Source organism: Lissotriton helveticus, chromosome 2_1, assembly GCF_964261635.1.
Source record: "Lissotriton helveticus chromosome 2_1, aLisHel1.1, whole genome shotgun sequence".
In the NCBI taxonomy this organism is placed as follows: Eukaryota; Metazoa; Chordata; class Amphibia; order Caudata; family Salamandridae; genus Lissotriton; species Lissotriton helveticus.
Window position 1 is genome coordinate 669,416,851 of NC_136059.1, and position 15,207 is coordinate 669,432,057.

Below are 15,207 nucleotides of genomic sequence, written 5' to 3' on the forward strand. Positions count from 1 at the left end.
AGGCGCTCCCGTTGAGCAGGGTGGCGCGTGGGCCGGCTGGAGCTGGCAGTCGGCAGATGAGGAGCGATGGGGGTGGGCACCGCAGCTTCTTCCACACGTCGCGGTCACGCTCCTGTGTCCTAGTAATAATGCACATGCTGCAGTATTGATCCCTCTGCTATTACTGCCAAATTAGAATAAAAAGTCCAATATATCTGTAATTCAGCTGGGGAACCACCAATTTTAATGAAGCATTGTGTACACAAAATGTTTTGGTCATGTCGAAGGACTGATGTTTTAGGGAAAAACTGAACGTTTTAAAAACAGTTGCTAAAGGCATGCAGCTGCTATATCTGTGGGAAGTTGTTCCATACCCTGAGCATGGACAGCAGGCAGCCGCGTCCAGATGCTTACAAATGAAGTAAGCAAAGAATGTATTTAGTTTACATTAGCCCTCTCTTTGAGTAGATAGAAGCTACTACTCCCTTCTGCTGCTATGGCCCGCAAGTTACTTTCAGGTTTTTCTGCTGAGTATTTAGACAATGTGAGCACAGAACCCTGTTTGATGAAAGCTTTCCTTAGGGAGACAATATACTTCTCTCACAGGATCCCCTCTATGTATTGATCACATGTATGATAATGTACAAATAAAAGCTCAGCAGAACAGAAATAGAATTCTGGCAGATACATTGTGGATGTAAATAGGTCCTTTAACGTAGGAGATTGTGATTTTAGATTAAGGAAAACATGGCAGTGAGTGTTTAACAGTGAGTGAATGTTTGATAAACTCTCTAAATTGGTAGGTCCCTTATTGAAGTAACACATATGTTTTTTTGGAAGTATCCAACACTACTGAATTACCTCTCAGCCTGATAGGGACATGCATCTCTGCCAGTGAATGAGATAGAAACTTTTAACAAGGATTGTTTTTACCTAGGCGTTGCCTCATCATTATTAACATTGTCTTACACCTTAACAAGACATTTGTCTATCACCCAACTAAATTGTACTTCCATAGGGTTGCCACTAAGGGATATGTGTGACACTATAGAACACCTCAAATAGGTAAATGTGAGATTCAGACTTTCAGCCTTCAAGAATAATTTCAGATATCAGCAATAAAGATATATTTTGGTGAGTCAAGGTAACAGGGATTGTTTTTGAGAAGGATGTCAGAAACATTGGCTGGCAAACAATTGGCCCTAAATATAGTTAAAATACTGTCCCATTTGGTGTAGATTTTATATCAATAAGTCCAATGAGGCAATTTTTTGGGGGGTATTCTCACCACAATACTATATACAGATTGTACGTCATAATATCAAGATTTTAATATTGTACTACTTTAATAATGTAGCGAAAATATCTACAAGCAAAATATTGAGACGGTAAGTATATATATGTACAGACCTCTTTATAACTTGCAGGTAGGTATAGTAAACTAATCCTTACCTTGCTGATATTTTGATTGTTGCTTTTTTTTTTTTCAAAACCAATTTTATTGAGCAAGCAGGCAAGAAGGGGGTGGCACCCCACCAATCGGAGGTCACCACCAACATCACAGGCACAAGATACCAGATAGGAAGCAGGTATCCAAATATGCATTGAAAGTAAGCTCGACATTAATAAACTCCCAAGCCCACCCAATCCCACAACCCCCGGGCCTCCCCAATTCCCCGCAACCCCCCCACCCCACCCCCCCAAGCACGTGTACATACAGCAGCGGATTAAGGACATAGGTGTAGTGCTACAAGAGTGTCGCAGAGTCAGGCCTATTACATCCATTCAATCAGACATCCTCCTCCCGTTCCACGGGGGGATCCAGAGACAGGCCCCGGTATTCGGCCCATCGCTTCCAAATTTTGTAGTGTTTGCGAGGGCAGCCCCGCGCCTCAAAGATCGGCCTCTCAAGGCCCATGAAATAGTCCAGGCCCGCCTTCCATGCCGACAGGGGGGGGGCCCTCACACTCTTCCACGCCTGCGCCAGGTCTCGCTTGGCCACAACAAGCCCCAGAAACAACAAATGCCGCTTATAGACGTTCCCACCAACTCCCTCCATAATATGCAGTAACCCCAACCGATGGGTGCGAGGGAGGTCCCAGCCGAGGACTTCAGATAGACAGCCCCACACACCTCTCCAAAAGCCAGACAGTCTACCACACAACCACACAGTATGCAACAGGGATCCAGGCACCATCCCGCAACGCAGACATTCCGGGGACGCAATCAGCCCAGCTTTCCACAGTCGTTCGCGGGTGTAGTAGGCCCGGTGCAAGTACTTAAATTGGATGAGCCGGAGCCGTATAGCAATGGCGGCCCCACGAGGGGATTCTAAAGCTTCTCTCCAGTCATCATCATCCAGGGGCCCCACGTCCACCTCCCAAGCAGCCCGAAGAGAAAGTAGGGTAGAGGAGCAATGAACAACTAGTGTCTGGTATATCCGGGATACCTTCTTATCTCCCAGGTCGCCCATGAAGACCTTCGCCTCGACTGGACTGAATTCAGGCAAGGAGTCCAGGCTAGCAATACTCGGGGTGAGGGCATGGCGCAGTTGCAAATAACGGAAAAACTGAGACTGAGGCATGTGGAATTCCGTACGCAGTTCCTCGAAGGACTTGAGGGTAGTGCCGGACATGACCTGGCCCAGTAGCGAGATACCTATCGCCTCCCAGCCCTCAAAGCCTGCCAGGGCCGCGAGCTCCGGGAGCCGGCCGTTATGCCAGAGAGGCGTCTCAGCCGTCAGCCTGCCCCACCAGCCCATGCGACGGAGGGTCTGCCTCCACACCGCAAAGACCACTCTGGTAACCGACGGCAGCGCACGACGCAAACGAGCCGAGTATAAAAGGGTGTGCAGCGTGTGGTCGCCCATGAGCGACCGCTCCAATGCATACGCCGGGTCCCCCCTGTCACCATACCACCACTCGTTGAGAACAAGTAGATGGGAAGCCTGGTAGTACGAGAGGAGGTCAGAGGTGGCCAGGCCCCCGCAATAAGTGGATAGGAAGCACGTTTTCAACGCCACCCTGGCCGCCCCACCGGCCCACAAGAAGCGACCCAACGTCGAATTGACTTGGCGAAACCAGTGCAGCCCGATAGGGTGCGGGAAGTTTTGCAGCTGATATAGCAGTCGAGGAAGTGCCACCATTTTAAAGATGGCCGACCTCCCAAAAATAGTAAGGGGCATTCTGGACCAAGTCTTGACATCGGCCTGGACCCGTTCCCAGACCGGCAAAACGCCTCGATCCCACGCTATGGTGCGCGATCCCGAGAGATAGACGCCAAGGTATTTCAGCCCATCCGTCGCAACACGCAGTCCCGCGGCCCAGGGGTCCGTCACGACCCCGCCACCTAGCACCCATAGAGTGGACTTGCGTAGGTTGAGCCGAAGGCCGGAGATCTCACCAAAGATGCGCATGACCTCCAGTACCCGGGGACCCGAACGCTGTTGGTCAGTAATGAAAAAGAGGAGATCGTCGGCATAAAGTGCGATCTTATCCACTAGGTCCCCACCCCATTCAAACCCGCGTATCTGGGCATCTGCACACACCCGGGATGCCAAAGGCTCCATTGCCAGGGCAAACAGGTATGGGGACAGCGGGCAGCCCTGTCGGGTACCCCGTCCAATCCGAAAGCGCCCAGACGTGGCTCCAGCCACTCGGACTGAGGCCGTGACGTTGGTGTACAGTAATTTCAAATATGACAGGAACACCGGGCCGAGGTTGAGGCGGGGCAAGAGCGTAAATAGGTAGGCCCAACTCACCGAGTCGAAGGCCCTGTCGACATCCGCTAGTAGAAGCGCTGACTGTTCATCTCGAGCCCCCATGGCATCTATCGCCGCCTGCACCCGTCGGATATTATGTCGAGTTGCTCTACGAGGCATGAACCCGGCCTGATCAAGATGGACCAGGGCGGTAATATGGGGCAGCAGGCGGTTCGCCAAGGCCTTAGCCAAGATCTTGGCCTCTACATTCAGTAGCGAGATGGGCCGATACGAGTCATGCCTGTCTGGGGCCCTGCCGGGTTTCAGAAATACCACGATCTCGGCATGGCGCCAATCCGGTGGCATTTCCCCCACCTCCCGTGCTGCCTCGAGCGTACGTCTGTACTGGGGTCCCAGCTGAAGGTGGAACTTTTTGTAGAACTCGCACGGGTATCCACTCGGGCCCGGCGCCTTCCCAGTATTGAGTTGCCCCAGCGCGTCCCCGAGTTCCTCAGCCGTGAGCGGGACCTCGAGCGCCGTTCTAGTGGCGTCAGAGACGGCCAATGGCGGTAGGTCATCAAGAAACTCGGAAAGCTCCCCCAAAGCCAGGGAGTCCTGAGGGGCGTATTGTGCCTCAAAGTAATGGGCAAAGCTAGCCGCGAGACGGGCCGGATCTGTTACCACCGAGCCATCCTCCGCCGTGAGGCCCGGCAGCGTGAGGGGCTGGAAGGTAGCCTGACACAGCCGGTGGAGCATTGTGCAGGACTTGTCTCCCCACTGATAAACCCTGCTACGCGTGGCGAGCCACGCCTGTCTGGCTTCATCATGCAAGACCGAGGCATAGGATTGCTGCGCCTGCAAGAGCTGCCGTACCACAGTCTCTTCTCCACTCTCCCGGCCACGCCGCTCCAAGATCTCTACACGAGCCGCAGCGGCCGTAATGGCCTCCCGGCGCTTCCGTCGGGCAGCTGCACACCAGGCGATATCTACACCCCGTATCGTGGGTTTCAATGCTTCCCACACCGTAACTGTGCCAACATCCCCTTCCGGATTTTCGCGCCAATAATTATCGATCGCTTCACGCAAGTGATGCACGTATTCAGGGTGCTGTAGATGCCACGAAGACATCCGCCAACGAAACGGTTGTCGGTGCGTAAGAAGGTCTATAGTGGCCACCACTGGGGAGCGATCCGACAGTCCCCTAGGCAGGATAGCAGCGTCTCTCACACGACTCAAACAGGCACCCGGCATAAAGATGTAGTCCAGCCTCGAGAAGGAACCATGCACCGCCGACACATACGTAAACTCATTCGCGCCAGGCTGAAAATGGCGCCACACATCCACCCAGCCCAGGCTGTCCGCAGTCGCGCGCAGTTTAGTATTCGGGGGAGGGGAGGAGGGTTCTACCGTCACAGGCGCACGTCGCAGGCGGTCCGAGCCCACATCCATAACATCATTCCAATCGCCCCCAACCACCGTCAACACATCTGGCATGTCATCCCACACAGCAAAAAGTCTCTCCGACAGGGCCCACTGCATTGGGGGAGGGGCATAGACACTACCAAGAATCACTGGTTCGGCACCCATTCGTCCCTGGATGAAAACAAAGCGGCCCTGGGGATCAATCCACTGCCTCTCATGAACGTACGCCACCCTACGATGGACCAAGATAGCCACCCCCCTCGAACCCCTCGCAAAGCCGGCATGGTAAACCTGATGGAAGCCAAATCTCTGGAGGCTGAGGACCTTAGAGCCCAACATATGGGTTTCTTGGAGCAATAGCACATCTACCGCTTCCCTCTTCCCCCAGCGCAACACTGCTCCACGTTTGATTTTATCGAGCATCCCCCTCACGTTCCATGTAACAACTCGAATGGCCTTATGATGAAGCACCGTAGTTGGATCAGCCATCATCTAGATAGCCACCCCCATTAGGCCCTCTGCGCCACCCCAGCACCCCCCACCGAACATAAGAGTCACCATCTATACACACGTGCAGTCCCACCCCCCCAACCCCCAACAACAACAAACCAACCCTTCCCCCGTCCCCGCTCCCCCCACCCCAATACCTCATAGAACACAGAAGTATCTGTCGCGGCATGGAGAGACCCGGATCCAGAACCGAGGACCCAGGGCCCACCATACCAATGGATCCCAACACCCCGAACATCACTCACTCACCCCACCCCACACCCACAGCTCGTGAGGGTCGAAGGCCCTTAAAAGTCGCCTCCCGAGCCCCGCAGCATCCCCACAGATAGCCACATATTCCCACAGGCGGAGAAAGTCCGGCATCGCCAAGCCCCTAGTAGCTGACCCAAAAACAGAGCAGGGCAACACATTACCAGACAGGATCAAGGTCCAGACCCCCCCAGAGTTCAGCTGCCAGCGTCCGAGTGTTCAGAGTCCATAGCACCACTGGTCTGCGTCGCACTGACGGAGGCCGACCGTTTACGTGACCTGGACCTCCGATGTCGCCCCTTCCGGTTCGTGCGGTTCGTCCGCTCCTGCGATGATCCTCTCGATCCTCCCGGATTCAGCCCCGGCTGGGGATGCGGCCTGATCCTCACCGTCTCGTCCGTCCACCGAAAGACCTCCTCGGGTGAATCGAAGAAATGTGTCCGGGACTGGTGAACTACCCGTAGGCGGGCCGGGTACAGGAGGGAATACTGGAGTTTCAGACCCCGCAACTTAGCTTTAGCAGCCACAAATGACTGTCTCTGCTGCTGCACCAGCTTCGTGTAATCCGGAAAGATCATGATCGTGTGATTTTCATAGGAGAGCGAACCCTTTTTCCTCGCCTCACGCAAAATGGCATCGCGGTCATGGTAGTTCAGGAGTCGTGCAATGACAGGCCGGGGGCGCTCACCCTCCGGCGGCCGCTGTGTCAGGGCCCTGTGCGCCCTCTCAAGCACGAAACAAGTGGACAGTGTCCCCTCCGGGAGCCAGTTCCCAAGCCATTGAGTCAAAAACTGCACCATGTCATCTTTCTCACATCTCTCCGGGAAACCTATAAAGCGTAGGTTGTTCCGCCTTGCACGCCCTTCGGCATCCTCCACCCGGGTTGCGAGAGTCTTCTGGGTGCGCTCCACCTCCGCCAGCCGCTGCTTCAGTGCGCCGATGTCGGTCTCCGTCACCGCGACGCGAGACTCGGTCACAGTAATTCATTCCACAGCATTGCGAAGATCCTGGCGCAGCAGCGTGACATCTGCACCCACGGCCCCAATCTTGGCATCAAGCATGTCCCGGGACTGGGTGATGGCTGCTAAGATCGCCGCATTGTCCGGCACTGCCCCGGCGCCACTGCCGGCCGCCCCTGCTCCACCACTGGGCCCCGTGAATTTGTCTATAGGGCCCTGCTTGGGTGGCCCTCCACCACCGCCTCTGGTCATGGCTACGGATAGGTTGAACTCCGGCACTCACCGGGCTGCCGCCTGTGGCTCCGGCGCTGGAGACCCCCGCCCGGTCGGACCGTCCACTCTAGATCAGGGCGGATACCTCCCGTGACAACCCACAGCCAGGCTCCAGGAGCAGGTCCACGGCAGCGGGTATAGGGAGCTCCGGGCCCCAGCCGAGTGCCACCACAGGCGTCCCGGGGGCGCAGAATGAAGATTACCACCTCCAGGCAAGGCCAGTTCCAACGTCGCGAAACTCGAGGCCCCGGTCTCACAAGGGCAGTGCAGGCCTCCACCCCGCCGTATCGTCCGTGAAAGGGCCCCCGGGCACAGCACTCGGTGATAGGGCGGCTCCACACCTCGTGGGTCACTGGAGCTGCAACATCGGGCCGGGACCCCCCCGGATGAAGCGATCTCCGGTAGTCCGGCACCGACCACTACTCGGCGTCTCGAAAATCCAGGTCCCGGATCCACTGCCAGCAACCAGGCCGCACTCCGCCGCCGGCTCCGCCGGCCCTCAGGATAGACGATTCTGCCGGATCAGCACACCGGAGGGGTTAGGGCACGTTCCGGGACCGATGCCACTCGCGTGGTACCAACTGCGGGCTCGGGGGCCAGGATAAATGTACAATTGTTGTCCGGGCCGGCGGGAGCTCTACAAAGCTGCGACCGCCATCTCTGCCCGCCAAGCCACCGATTGTTGCTTTTTTGATATGATACTATGGTAACAATATATTAGAGACAGTACTGCACTTTAGAAAGTCTTTTTTGTGGGCATGGTTGCATTGATTAAGCCTTAGCTGAAAACTTAAGTAATCGAATCCTGATTGAGTTTTTGGGATCCAGCCTATGGCAGCATTGGGTGAGACCATGTCTCTTTCCTTGTAGATTATAGGTACAATGACAAAGCTTCTCCATTGCATCCACATAATTTCACTAAATGGGCCATTCTAATAGATTACCTTATGCAAAGTATCCGGGGGGAGGGGAGATCGGGCTTATTCTGAGATGTTTTAGTCTAATGAGAATAAAAAGTAAAAAGTCACAGAAACATGAATTTCCCTTTTTTATTAACCAGAACAAGAGACGCATGTACTTTTTAAAAAATAATTGTGGCAGACACGCATAAAATGTGCTGCACATACACAAATTTTAATTCTTTTTCTTCACACATTTTTAAAAAATCTGTGTTCTTATTTTCAAGGTGCATTCTTTAAATTGGTTTCAATAGCTGATATCATTTAAACTGAATTACAGTCTCAGAGATTCAAAAAAGTACATCACAGCACAGGTTCCATAAAAAAGAATAAAACCATCAAATAGAATTATTCAAAGAAGGATTATCAGTGCACAAAATACAGCAATTCATTACCCAATTAATACGGAATCATGCATAAAGCCTGATCCACAAAGCATACAGAAAACAAGAGATACCGAAGACTATCAATCTACGGGTATCCGTAGGCAGCACCTTCAGGATTTCGAGATAATGACCCGGACCAACAGCTCTACATAACTGGTATTATCCATTTTTTCCTCAATAGCGCATAATAGGGACAGAAAAAAGTAAATGAATAAATGAATTCTGTCGAGGTTTTACACGCAGGGCATGAGTCAACTACAGGTAGATACATACACCATCTTGAGCAGACAAGATTAGTTGGTAGCGTCTTATATCTAAACTGCAAAAAAAGCTTGTGGGCCAATGGAGAGGTAATTTCATCTAGTGCCATTTCAAAACATGGGGCCTGTTTTAGGTTAAAAAATCTTTCGTTAAGCCTGAGACATGTTCTGTCAATTCCAATTGTACTATTTTTTCCGGATGTATGACGTTACAACGCATACTTTTACAATGCCTACCTTTACATCGCAAGTTTTACAACGCATACCATTACAACGCATAATGCTTTTGGGCGCTGGATAGTGAATAGTTTAATTTACTATTCCAACTCCAGTCCCTGTGGATAGTAGGGAAGGTGTTGGATAGTACATTAAACCTATTCCCTATCCTAGAGCGCCCCCAAGCGCTATGCGTTGTAATGGTTTGCGTTGTAAAAGTTGCGTTGTAATGGTAGTTCGTTGTAAAAGTTTCATTGTAAAGGCTGTATACCATTTTTTCCCAGTACATCTTTTTTAGCTTATCTCTCGAGATACTGCTCATGGTTCCTGGGCTGGACCAGGAGCTGTCCATCCCCAGTTTCCCTAGTAAATCACACAAGTAGGAAAACCACCTTATAGATGCAGCCTGAGGAAATCTTAAAAGATCCCTTAGGTCATCCCGATTGGGATCTAGCTCATCTATCGTCCATAGTCCAAACCAAAATGATAACATTTATGCTTTAGTTGTTTATGGGCAATATCAAAGTAAAAGGGAATCAGAGTGGAACTAGCAGGAAGATCTACAAGTGATCTTAAGAATCGTTTTTAAACTGTAGTCAAAGAGGCCAAAGAACTAACACCCCCGAGTTCCGCCCCGTAAAGTACCCCGCCCAAAAGCTTAGTATTGTAAATTTGGAGAGCGGGGGCTATTTGCCTGGATACTGTCCACCTGTGTATCTTACTTATGTGTACACATTGTTGAATTCATTGGAGTTTTGATTTTTCTACCTGTGGGCTCCAGCTAATTGAAGGGGTAAGACGAATACCCAAGTAGTCAAAGGCTTCGACCTTCTCCAGTTTAATGCTACCGGCCCACATTGGTCTAGTCTTTGCTACACTTTTGCCTTTATCAAAGATCATAAATTTGGTCTTGGTCTCATTTAGACTGAGCCCTCTTTCTTTACAAAACTTTAAAAAATCGTTTAAGAGGTGCTGATATAAGATATCCTGTCAACTACATCATGCTCATTCACCATATTTAGTTAGCGTCAGTTTGCTGTCTTTAGGGAAAACATGAATTATAACATTAGTGATCATGCTATTTAGTATGGCTGGTGTCTGTTGATATTGGCAGTCAGTCTACTGACATATATTTGAACTTGTCTTTCACAGATACTTTGGAACATCTTAGGACCCAATTCTGGAGACATTCTGCCATCCCTGAACAGTGACATTGGCGATCCTGTGAACGGCTCCTTCTCCTTCAGGGATGGAGAGGGAGGTGTGAGGATTATACACTTGGAGATCTATCCTCATACAGAAATTGAAGTCCAGGAAGCTTTTACTGTCAAATTACGTGTTGGGCGAGGAGAGAGTGAAATAGATCAGAAATCAGGAACTATCACCATCATAGTGAGTGTCCTTTACAATAAGGCAATGTGTCAAGTCATGTAACTGCTTTTCTTCCACATCTTTGACTTTTAGGATTTTATTTGTAGATGGTAGTGGGAAGATAAGTGTTAAGTGATCAAATAAATGGAGGTATTGCCTTATTGTGATGGCTATATTTGAATATCTTGCCTTTGCTCATGCATCTTAAAGTTGATTAATAGACATTTAAACTGAGACAAAGCATTCATCTGTTCTATCATTCATTCAGAATATAATCAAGTAAACCACATGTATATCAGGTTAAAATATAGTTATATGTGTATATTGATGTACTGTTATGCGGTTTCAATGGATTTAGTAGGACTGTGTTTTACAGCAACAAAAATTCCTAATGTAGGGACTAAGTATTCTTACATTATCAGTAATGGTTACTTTATGTAGCTTATATTACCTCATCTAATCCTGGAAAATTCCAACGTTATCAATGCTGTCGGAATCCTTGAACAGGCCCCTCTTATTCCCAAGGACTTTGTGAAATCTGATCGAACCCTTCAGTTTGTCACTTTTGCATTCCCCAAGTTTTTACACAATAATACATTTTCAAATGTTTATTGAAAAGATCTAAACCTTGTAAGTAAAACAAGAACTGGGATAATGAGACAGATGAGGCACATCATTGTTGTAAGCATTATTAGAATGGTGAAAAACACAAACATTGTAACCATGTTACTTGCTCCTAATGTTACTCCTATCATTTACTAATACCCCTACTCTCGCAAGAGTCTTGTGGAAGTACCCTTCTGTCAGACCCAGCTGAAATTATCTAACCCCATATTTTGGTGTAATGTCTCAAGAAACTGGCCTCCGTGCATTAACAAATGCACCGCATCTAAGTGTGTAAGCATACTCACATCTCTGCATGCACAGCTATCTTTCTTCTTAAGATGAATGTCTGGGCCTGCGGATCTGCCTCTAATTTGCAGCTCTCTGTAGCATTCATGATAACTCTGGTGTAAAGTCCCTCTCACCGAATCCAAAACTGACACTGTTTAAATAATAAAAGGCTAGCCTCATCTAATTCTGCTAGAGAAGCAGAAAAATGTGTTTACTAATGGCCTGATTTAGATCGTGTGGATGGGTTATCCTGTCACGACAGTGACGGATATCCCGTCCGCTGAAATATAAATCCTATATGATATTATGAGATCTATATTTCGATAGACAGGATACCCGTCACCGTTGTGATGGAGTAACCTGTCTGCTGAGAAAAAAATCAGGTTTTTATTCTGGCAAAAAAGAGTCATCTCCTTCGAGTACATGATAAAGTAAGGACATGATAAAGCAAGAACATCGAGCTAGAACTAACCGTGCAGACCACAGAACCACAACATCTGTCAAAAATAAATGCAGGTGGCATTTTCTCCTGTTAGTGAAAATCATGCTCAAACCACCATCTTAAAAAGATGCTATGTTGAAAAGGAAAACTGAAATGGAGACTAAATATAATACAGTACAATAGTGCTGTTCTGTAGATTCAGTCAATTAGTCATGCATTGTTTTGAACAGAGGGCAACATCAACCTGCCAAAGGTAAAGTGAAGGTAAAAACAGAGCTGAAATTCAGGACTGAGAACTGGCAATTAGGTACATTTCAAATTGATCCAATAACCGTGAGGTTCACCAGTATACAAAATATGCATCCTAACAAAATAAACCTCATGTAATTGCCCTCTAATGAGCAGAAGACTTTGAAGATCTAGGTCAGGCACACAGTCAGTAATTGCATCCAAACCCAAACGTGCTTGCCTGTAAAGATGAACAGCTATGGAACAGCTTTGATGAAAAAGTCCTACATTAAAATATCCTTTTTTAGCTTTATAAGTGATAACTAATTTGTATTATTTCACTTAATATTATTTGAGCATCCCATCTCTATCAGATGACAGAGAATGGCTCTAGCATTGATAGGCATCTCTTTTCCCAGTCTACTACAAGCCATATTCACCTTGGGAATGGGGTGCCTCGCTACCTTTTTGTGAAGGTTTGCTATTGTAGAATGTATTGCTTTTGCTTTTACTTTGGGTAAAGCATTTCTACCAGTAGTTTTGATCATAGTTTAAATGTTTTTGGCTCATTGGAATTGGGACAGCTAAGTAAAAGAGTGGAGAGTGCAATAGTACAATAAGAATGTCATATTGTCAGCAACTTTTTAAATGAATGATAATGTACATTTGAAAACTAGTAGCTGATGAATGGAGTTTTTACTGCCTTGAGACACTCACATTGTCTTGTGATTGGAGATGTAGGGTGGACTTGAATGTGTGATATATAGACTTTGGTTAAAATATAACATAGGAGAGAGTTCCAGTAAAGCTGTGTGAATAAGTAAAAGGAAGTAAATTTAGATAACAGTAAATGGCATAGCTGGTTAAGGTTTTCAGAGCAAGATGCATGTGTTGGGATGGAATGTGAGAATGTCTGCAATCGATAGAGGGAGGTGCCATTTACTACCTTGAAGGCAGGAATGAGGAATGTTTACAGTGAACTGTGTTGAGGAATTTAGATTTCTCATAATAGAGAATTGATGAGGGATTTGGAAGTATAAGAGGGTAGATGTGAATAATCCTTTGGATATTTAGTCCTTCGATCTTAGCAGCATTGGTGGAGTTGGTCATGGCTTGTGCCATGCTTGTGCTTGAGTTGATTTTGCAGACTGAGATTCCTAGCAGAAGAATAGTGAATGGGTTTCAGTGTGTTGCGAGGGAAAGGGATTTATTTGTCACAATGGTAAGGTTGGTGATGTTTTGAAGGTTATTATTTATGTCTTGGACGTGTATTAGAAAGCAGATAACCATCCAGCGTTAAATGCTCTGAAACAGTACAGAGACGAGATGGGGTTCATGGGCGAGGACCAGAAAATAAAGTTGTGCAGCTAGCAGGAAAATTGTGATAAGAAAACTTGAGAGTGAGGTGGAACCGTCCGTGAGGAAAGGTGGGCAACGTCTGAGAGTATCCTCTGAGAGCCACTTTTATTCAGTTTTAAAGCTTTCTGACAGACATCCAATGAGAAAGTGATATGACAGACATCCAATGAGAAAGTGATATCCACTATGAAAGTTATGAACATTTCTGCAAGCAGTTAAGCTTCCTTACATATCAGGAGGCAAAGTGGAGGGCGGTTAATGAAATTTGCACCGAGCCCTGGTCTTCACACTGGAAGGCCGCAGAAGAGAGGACTCGAGCATCACAACATTTGAAGAAGTACTGGATCACTTACCTGAAACAAGTCTAGCCCCAACTGGCCTGCAGAGACAGTAGTGGTCCTGGTACTGCCGCTCGAAGATTCAATATTAAGATGCCTCTGTGGTGATATTTGGTAATAGCGGGATGAAAGGGGAACAACGACATACTGCCATAGGGTGAAGCGGGGACCAAGGAGCAGCGGTCATGCAGGGATGGCATAGATGTGGGCCCACAGTAAATGGAATGCAGCAGAAGAGATACCCTTCCTCCAAAGGGCAAGCAGGATTTGGTGTGTCGAATGACATCATACCCCCTTCCCTGGAATCACTGTTTTGAAGCCTCTGCAGATGAGTACTCCAGCAGAGTATAAACTGTTGTGTGGCCTAACACCTGTTATTGCTATTTGTGTTTTACATTTACCGACTTGGTGCCATAGGTTTACTATGAGACCAGTTCATTACTGTTGATATTGCATGCTGTAATACGGAGATCCCAGCTCCATGAATCGTGCACAGTAGGAGTCAACAGAGGATTGAGATTCACTGCTCCACAATAGAATTATCATAAACTTTAACATGGTACTACCTGACCCCTTCATTGTCTAAAAGAAAGTCTCCAAAACAGTGCTATTTTTGGAAACGTTAGCTGGTGAGAAAAGAGAGGTTGCAGAGACACCCGAGGAATCTAGCATAAATGAGATAACACTTGAAGACTTCCTGAAAGAACACAAATCCTCTATCAGCAACATAGAATTATTAACACTGGGTTACATTATAACAATTTATGATGCTTAAGTTCAGTTTGGCAGCAGCTAGAACCATGACTCAGTGACTCATTTGAATAGTAATTCAAAATCTAACCTAATAGAAAAGTCAGATTTTATATCACTATTTTAGAAAGTATACTTTTAGAAAGTTGTCATTTCTCTGCCTAAGCCAAATGTGCCTATCTGCCAGTGTCCAGTGTCACCTAACTGTTAATGGCTCTCCTGTGGTGCCATGTTTTTTGCTATCAGACAGTGGTGTGGAGAGTTATTTTTCTTCCTTGAGCAGGATGGCCTGGGGGCTATGCTAACCACTACCTGAGCTTCAAAGAGTGCCTACCCTGCCTCTGACAGATGTACCTCCCACTTATGCCTGCCTCCCTTTCCGTTCCTAGTCAGCTTGGCTCCAAACCCAGTGGATGGGAGCTACCCCAGGTATTGGGAGAAGCTACCCTAGATTTGGTTTCGAGTTTGTCAATTATCATGCTCACACCTCTCGTGGACACTGTGAGCTCTGACCAGGGGAATAAAGGTTGTGCCATGTTGGATGTAGGTAGTGAAGGGCACTATGGGATACTTTACAGTAAAACACAGAGGATGTGCTATAAAAGTTAGATAACCCCTGAGAACAGTTACCCCGTTGGTTAGGGAGTGACATGGACTTTTACACACCCTTAGGCTGGCACTGTGGATAAATGCAACATCCCCAGTACTCTCTTCAAAAATATCCTGAAACTGGACAGACTCAGTAGAAGGACTGCCCTACTGTCTGAAGTCTGAAGTAAGGCTGGACCTGCTTACATTGAAGCCTGGGCCCTAGAAGTGACTGTAAGAGTCATTCGGCCGACTTGTGTGAACAATATAGGGGTGCAACATGGCTCCAGAGAACGTTATTGCTTTCCAGCTGCCCAGACCCAG

General features: G+C 47.9%; 1 protein-coding gene across 1 annotated transcript in view; it reads left to right on the plus strand.

The window, feature by feature from the left end:
* The window catches only part of ADGRV1 (adhesion G protein-coupled receptor V1), a 2,034,994-nt gene that overhangs the window by 1,060,058 nt on the left and 959,729 nt on the right, over window positions 1–15,207 (plus strand). Inside the window, exon 68 of the mRNA XM_078677778.1 lies at window positions 10,066–10,305. Coding sequence (XP_078533904.1) covers window positions 10,066–10,305 — 240 coding nt within the window. The remainder of the gene's footprint in view (window positions 1–10,065; window positions 10,306–15,207) is intronic.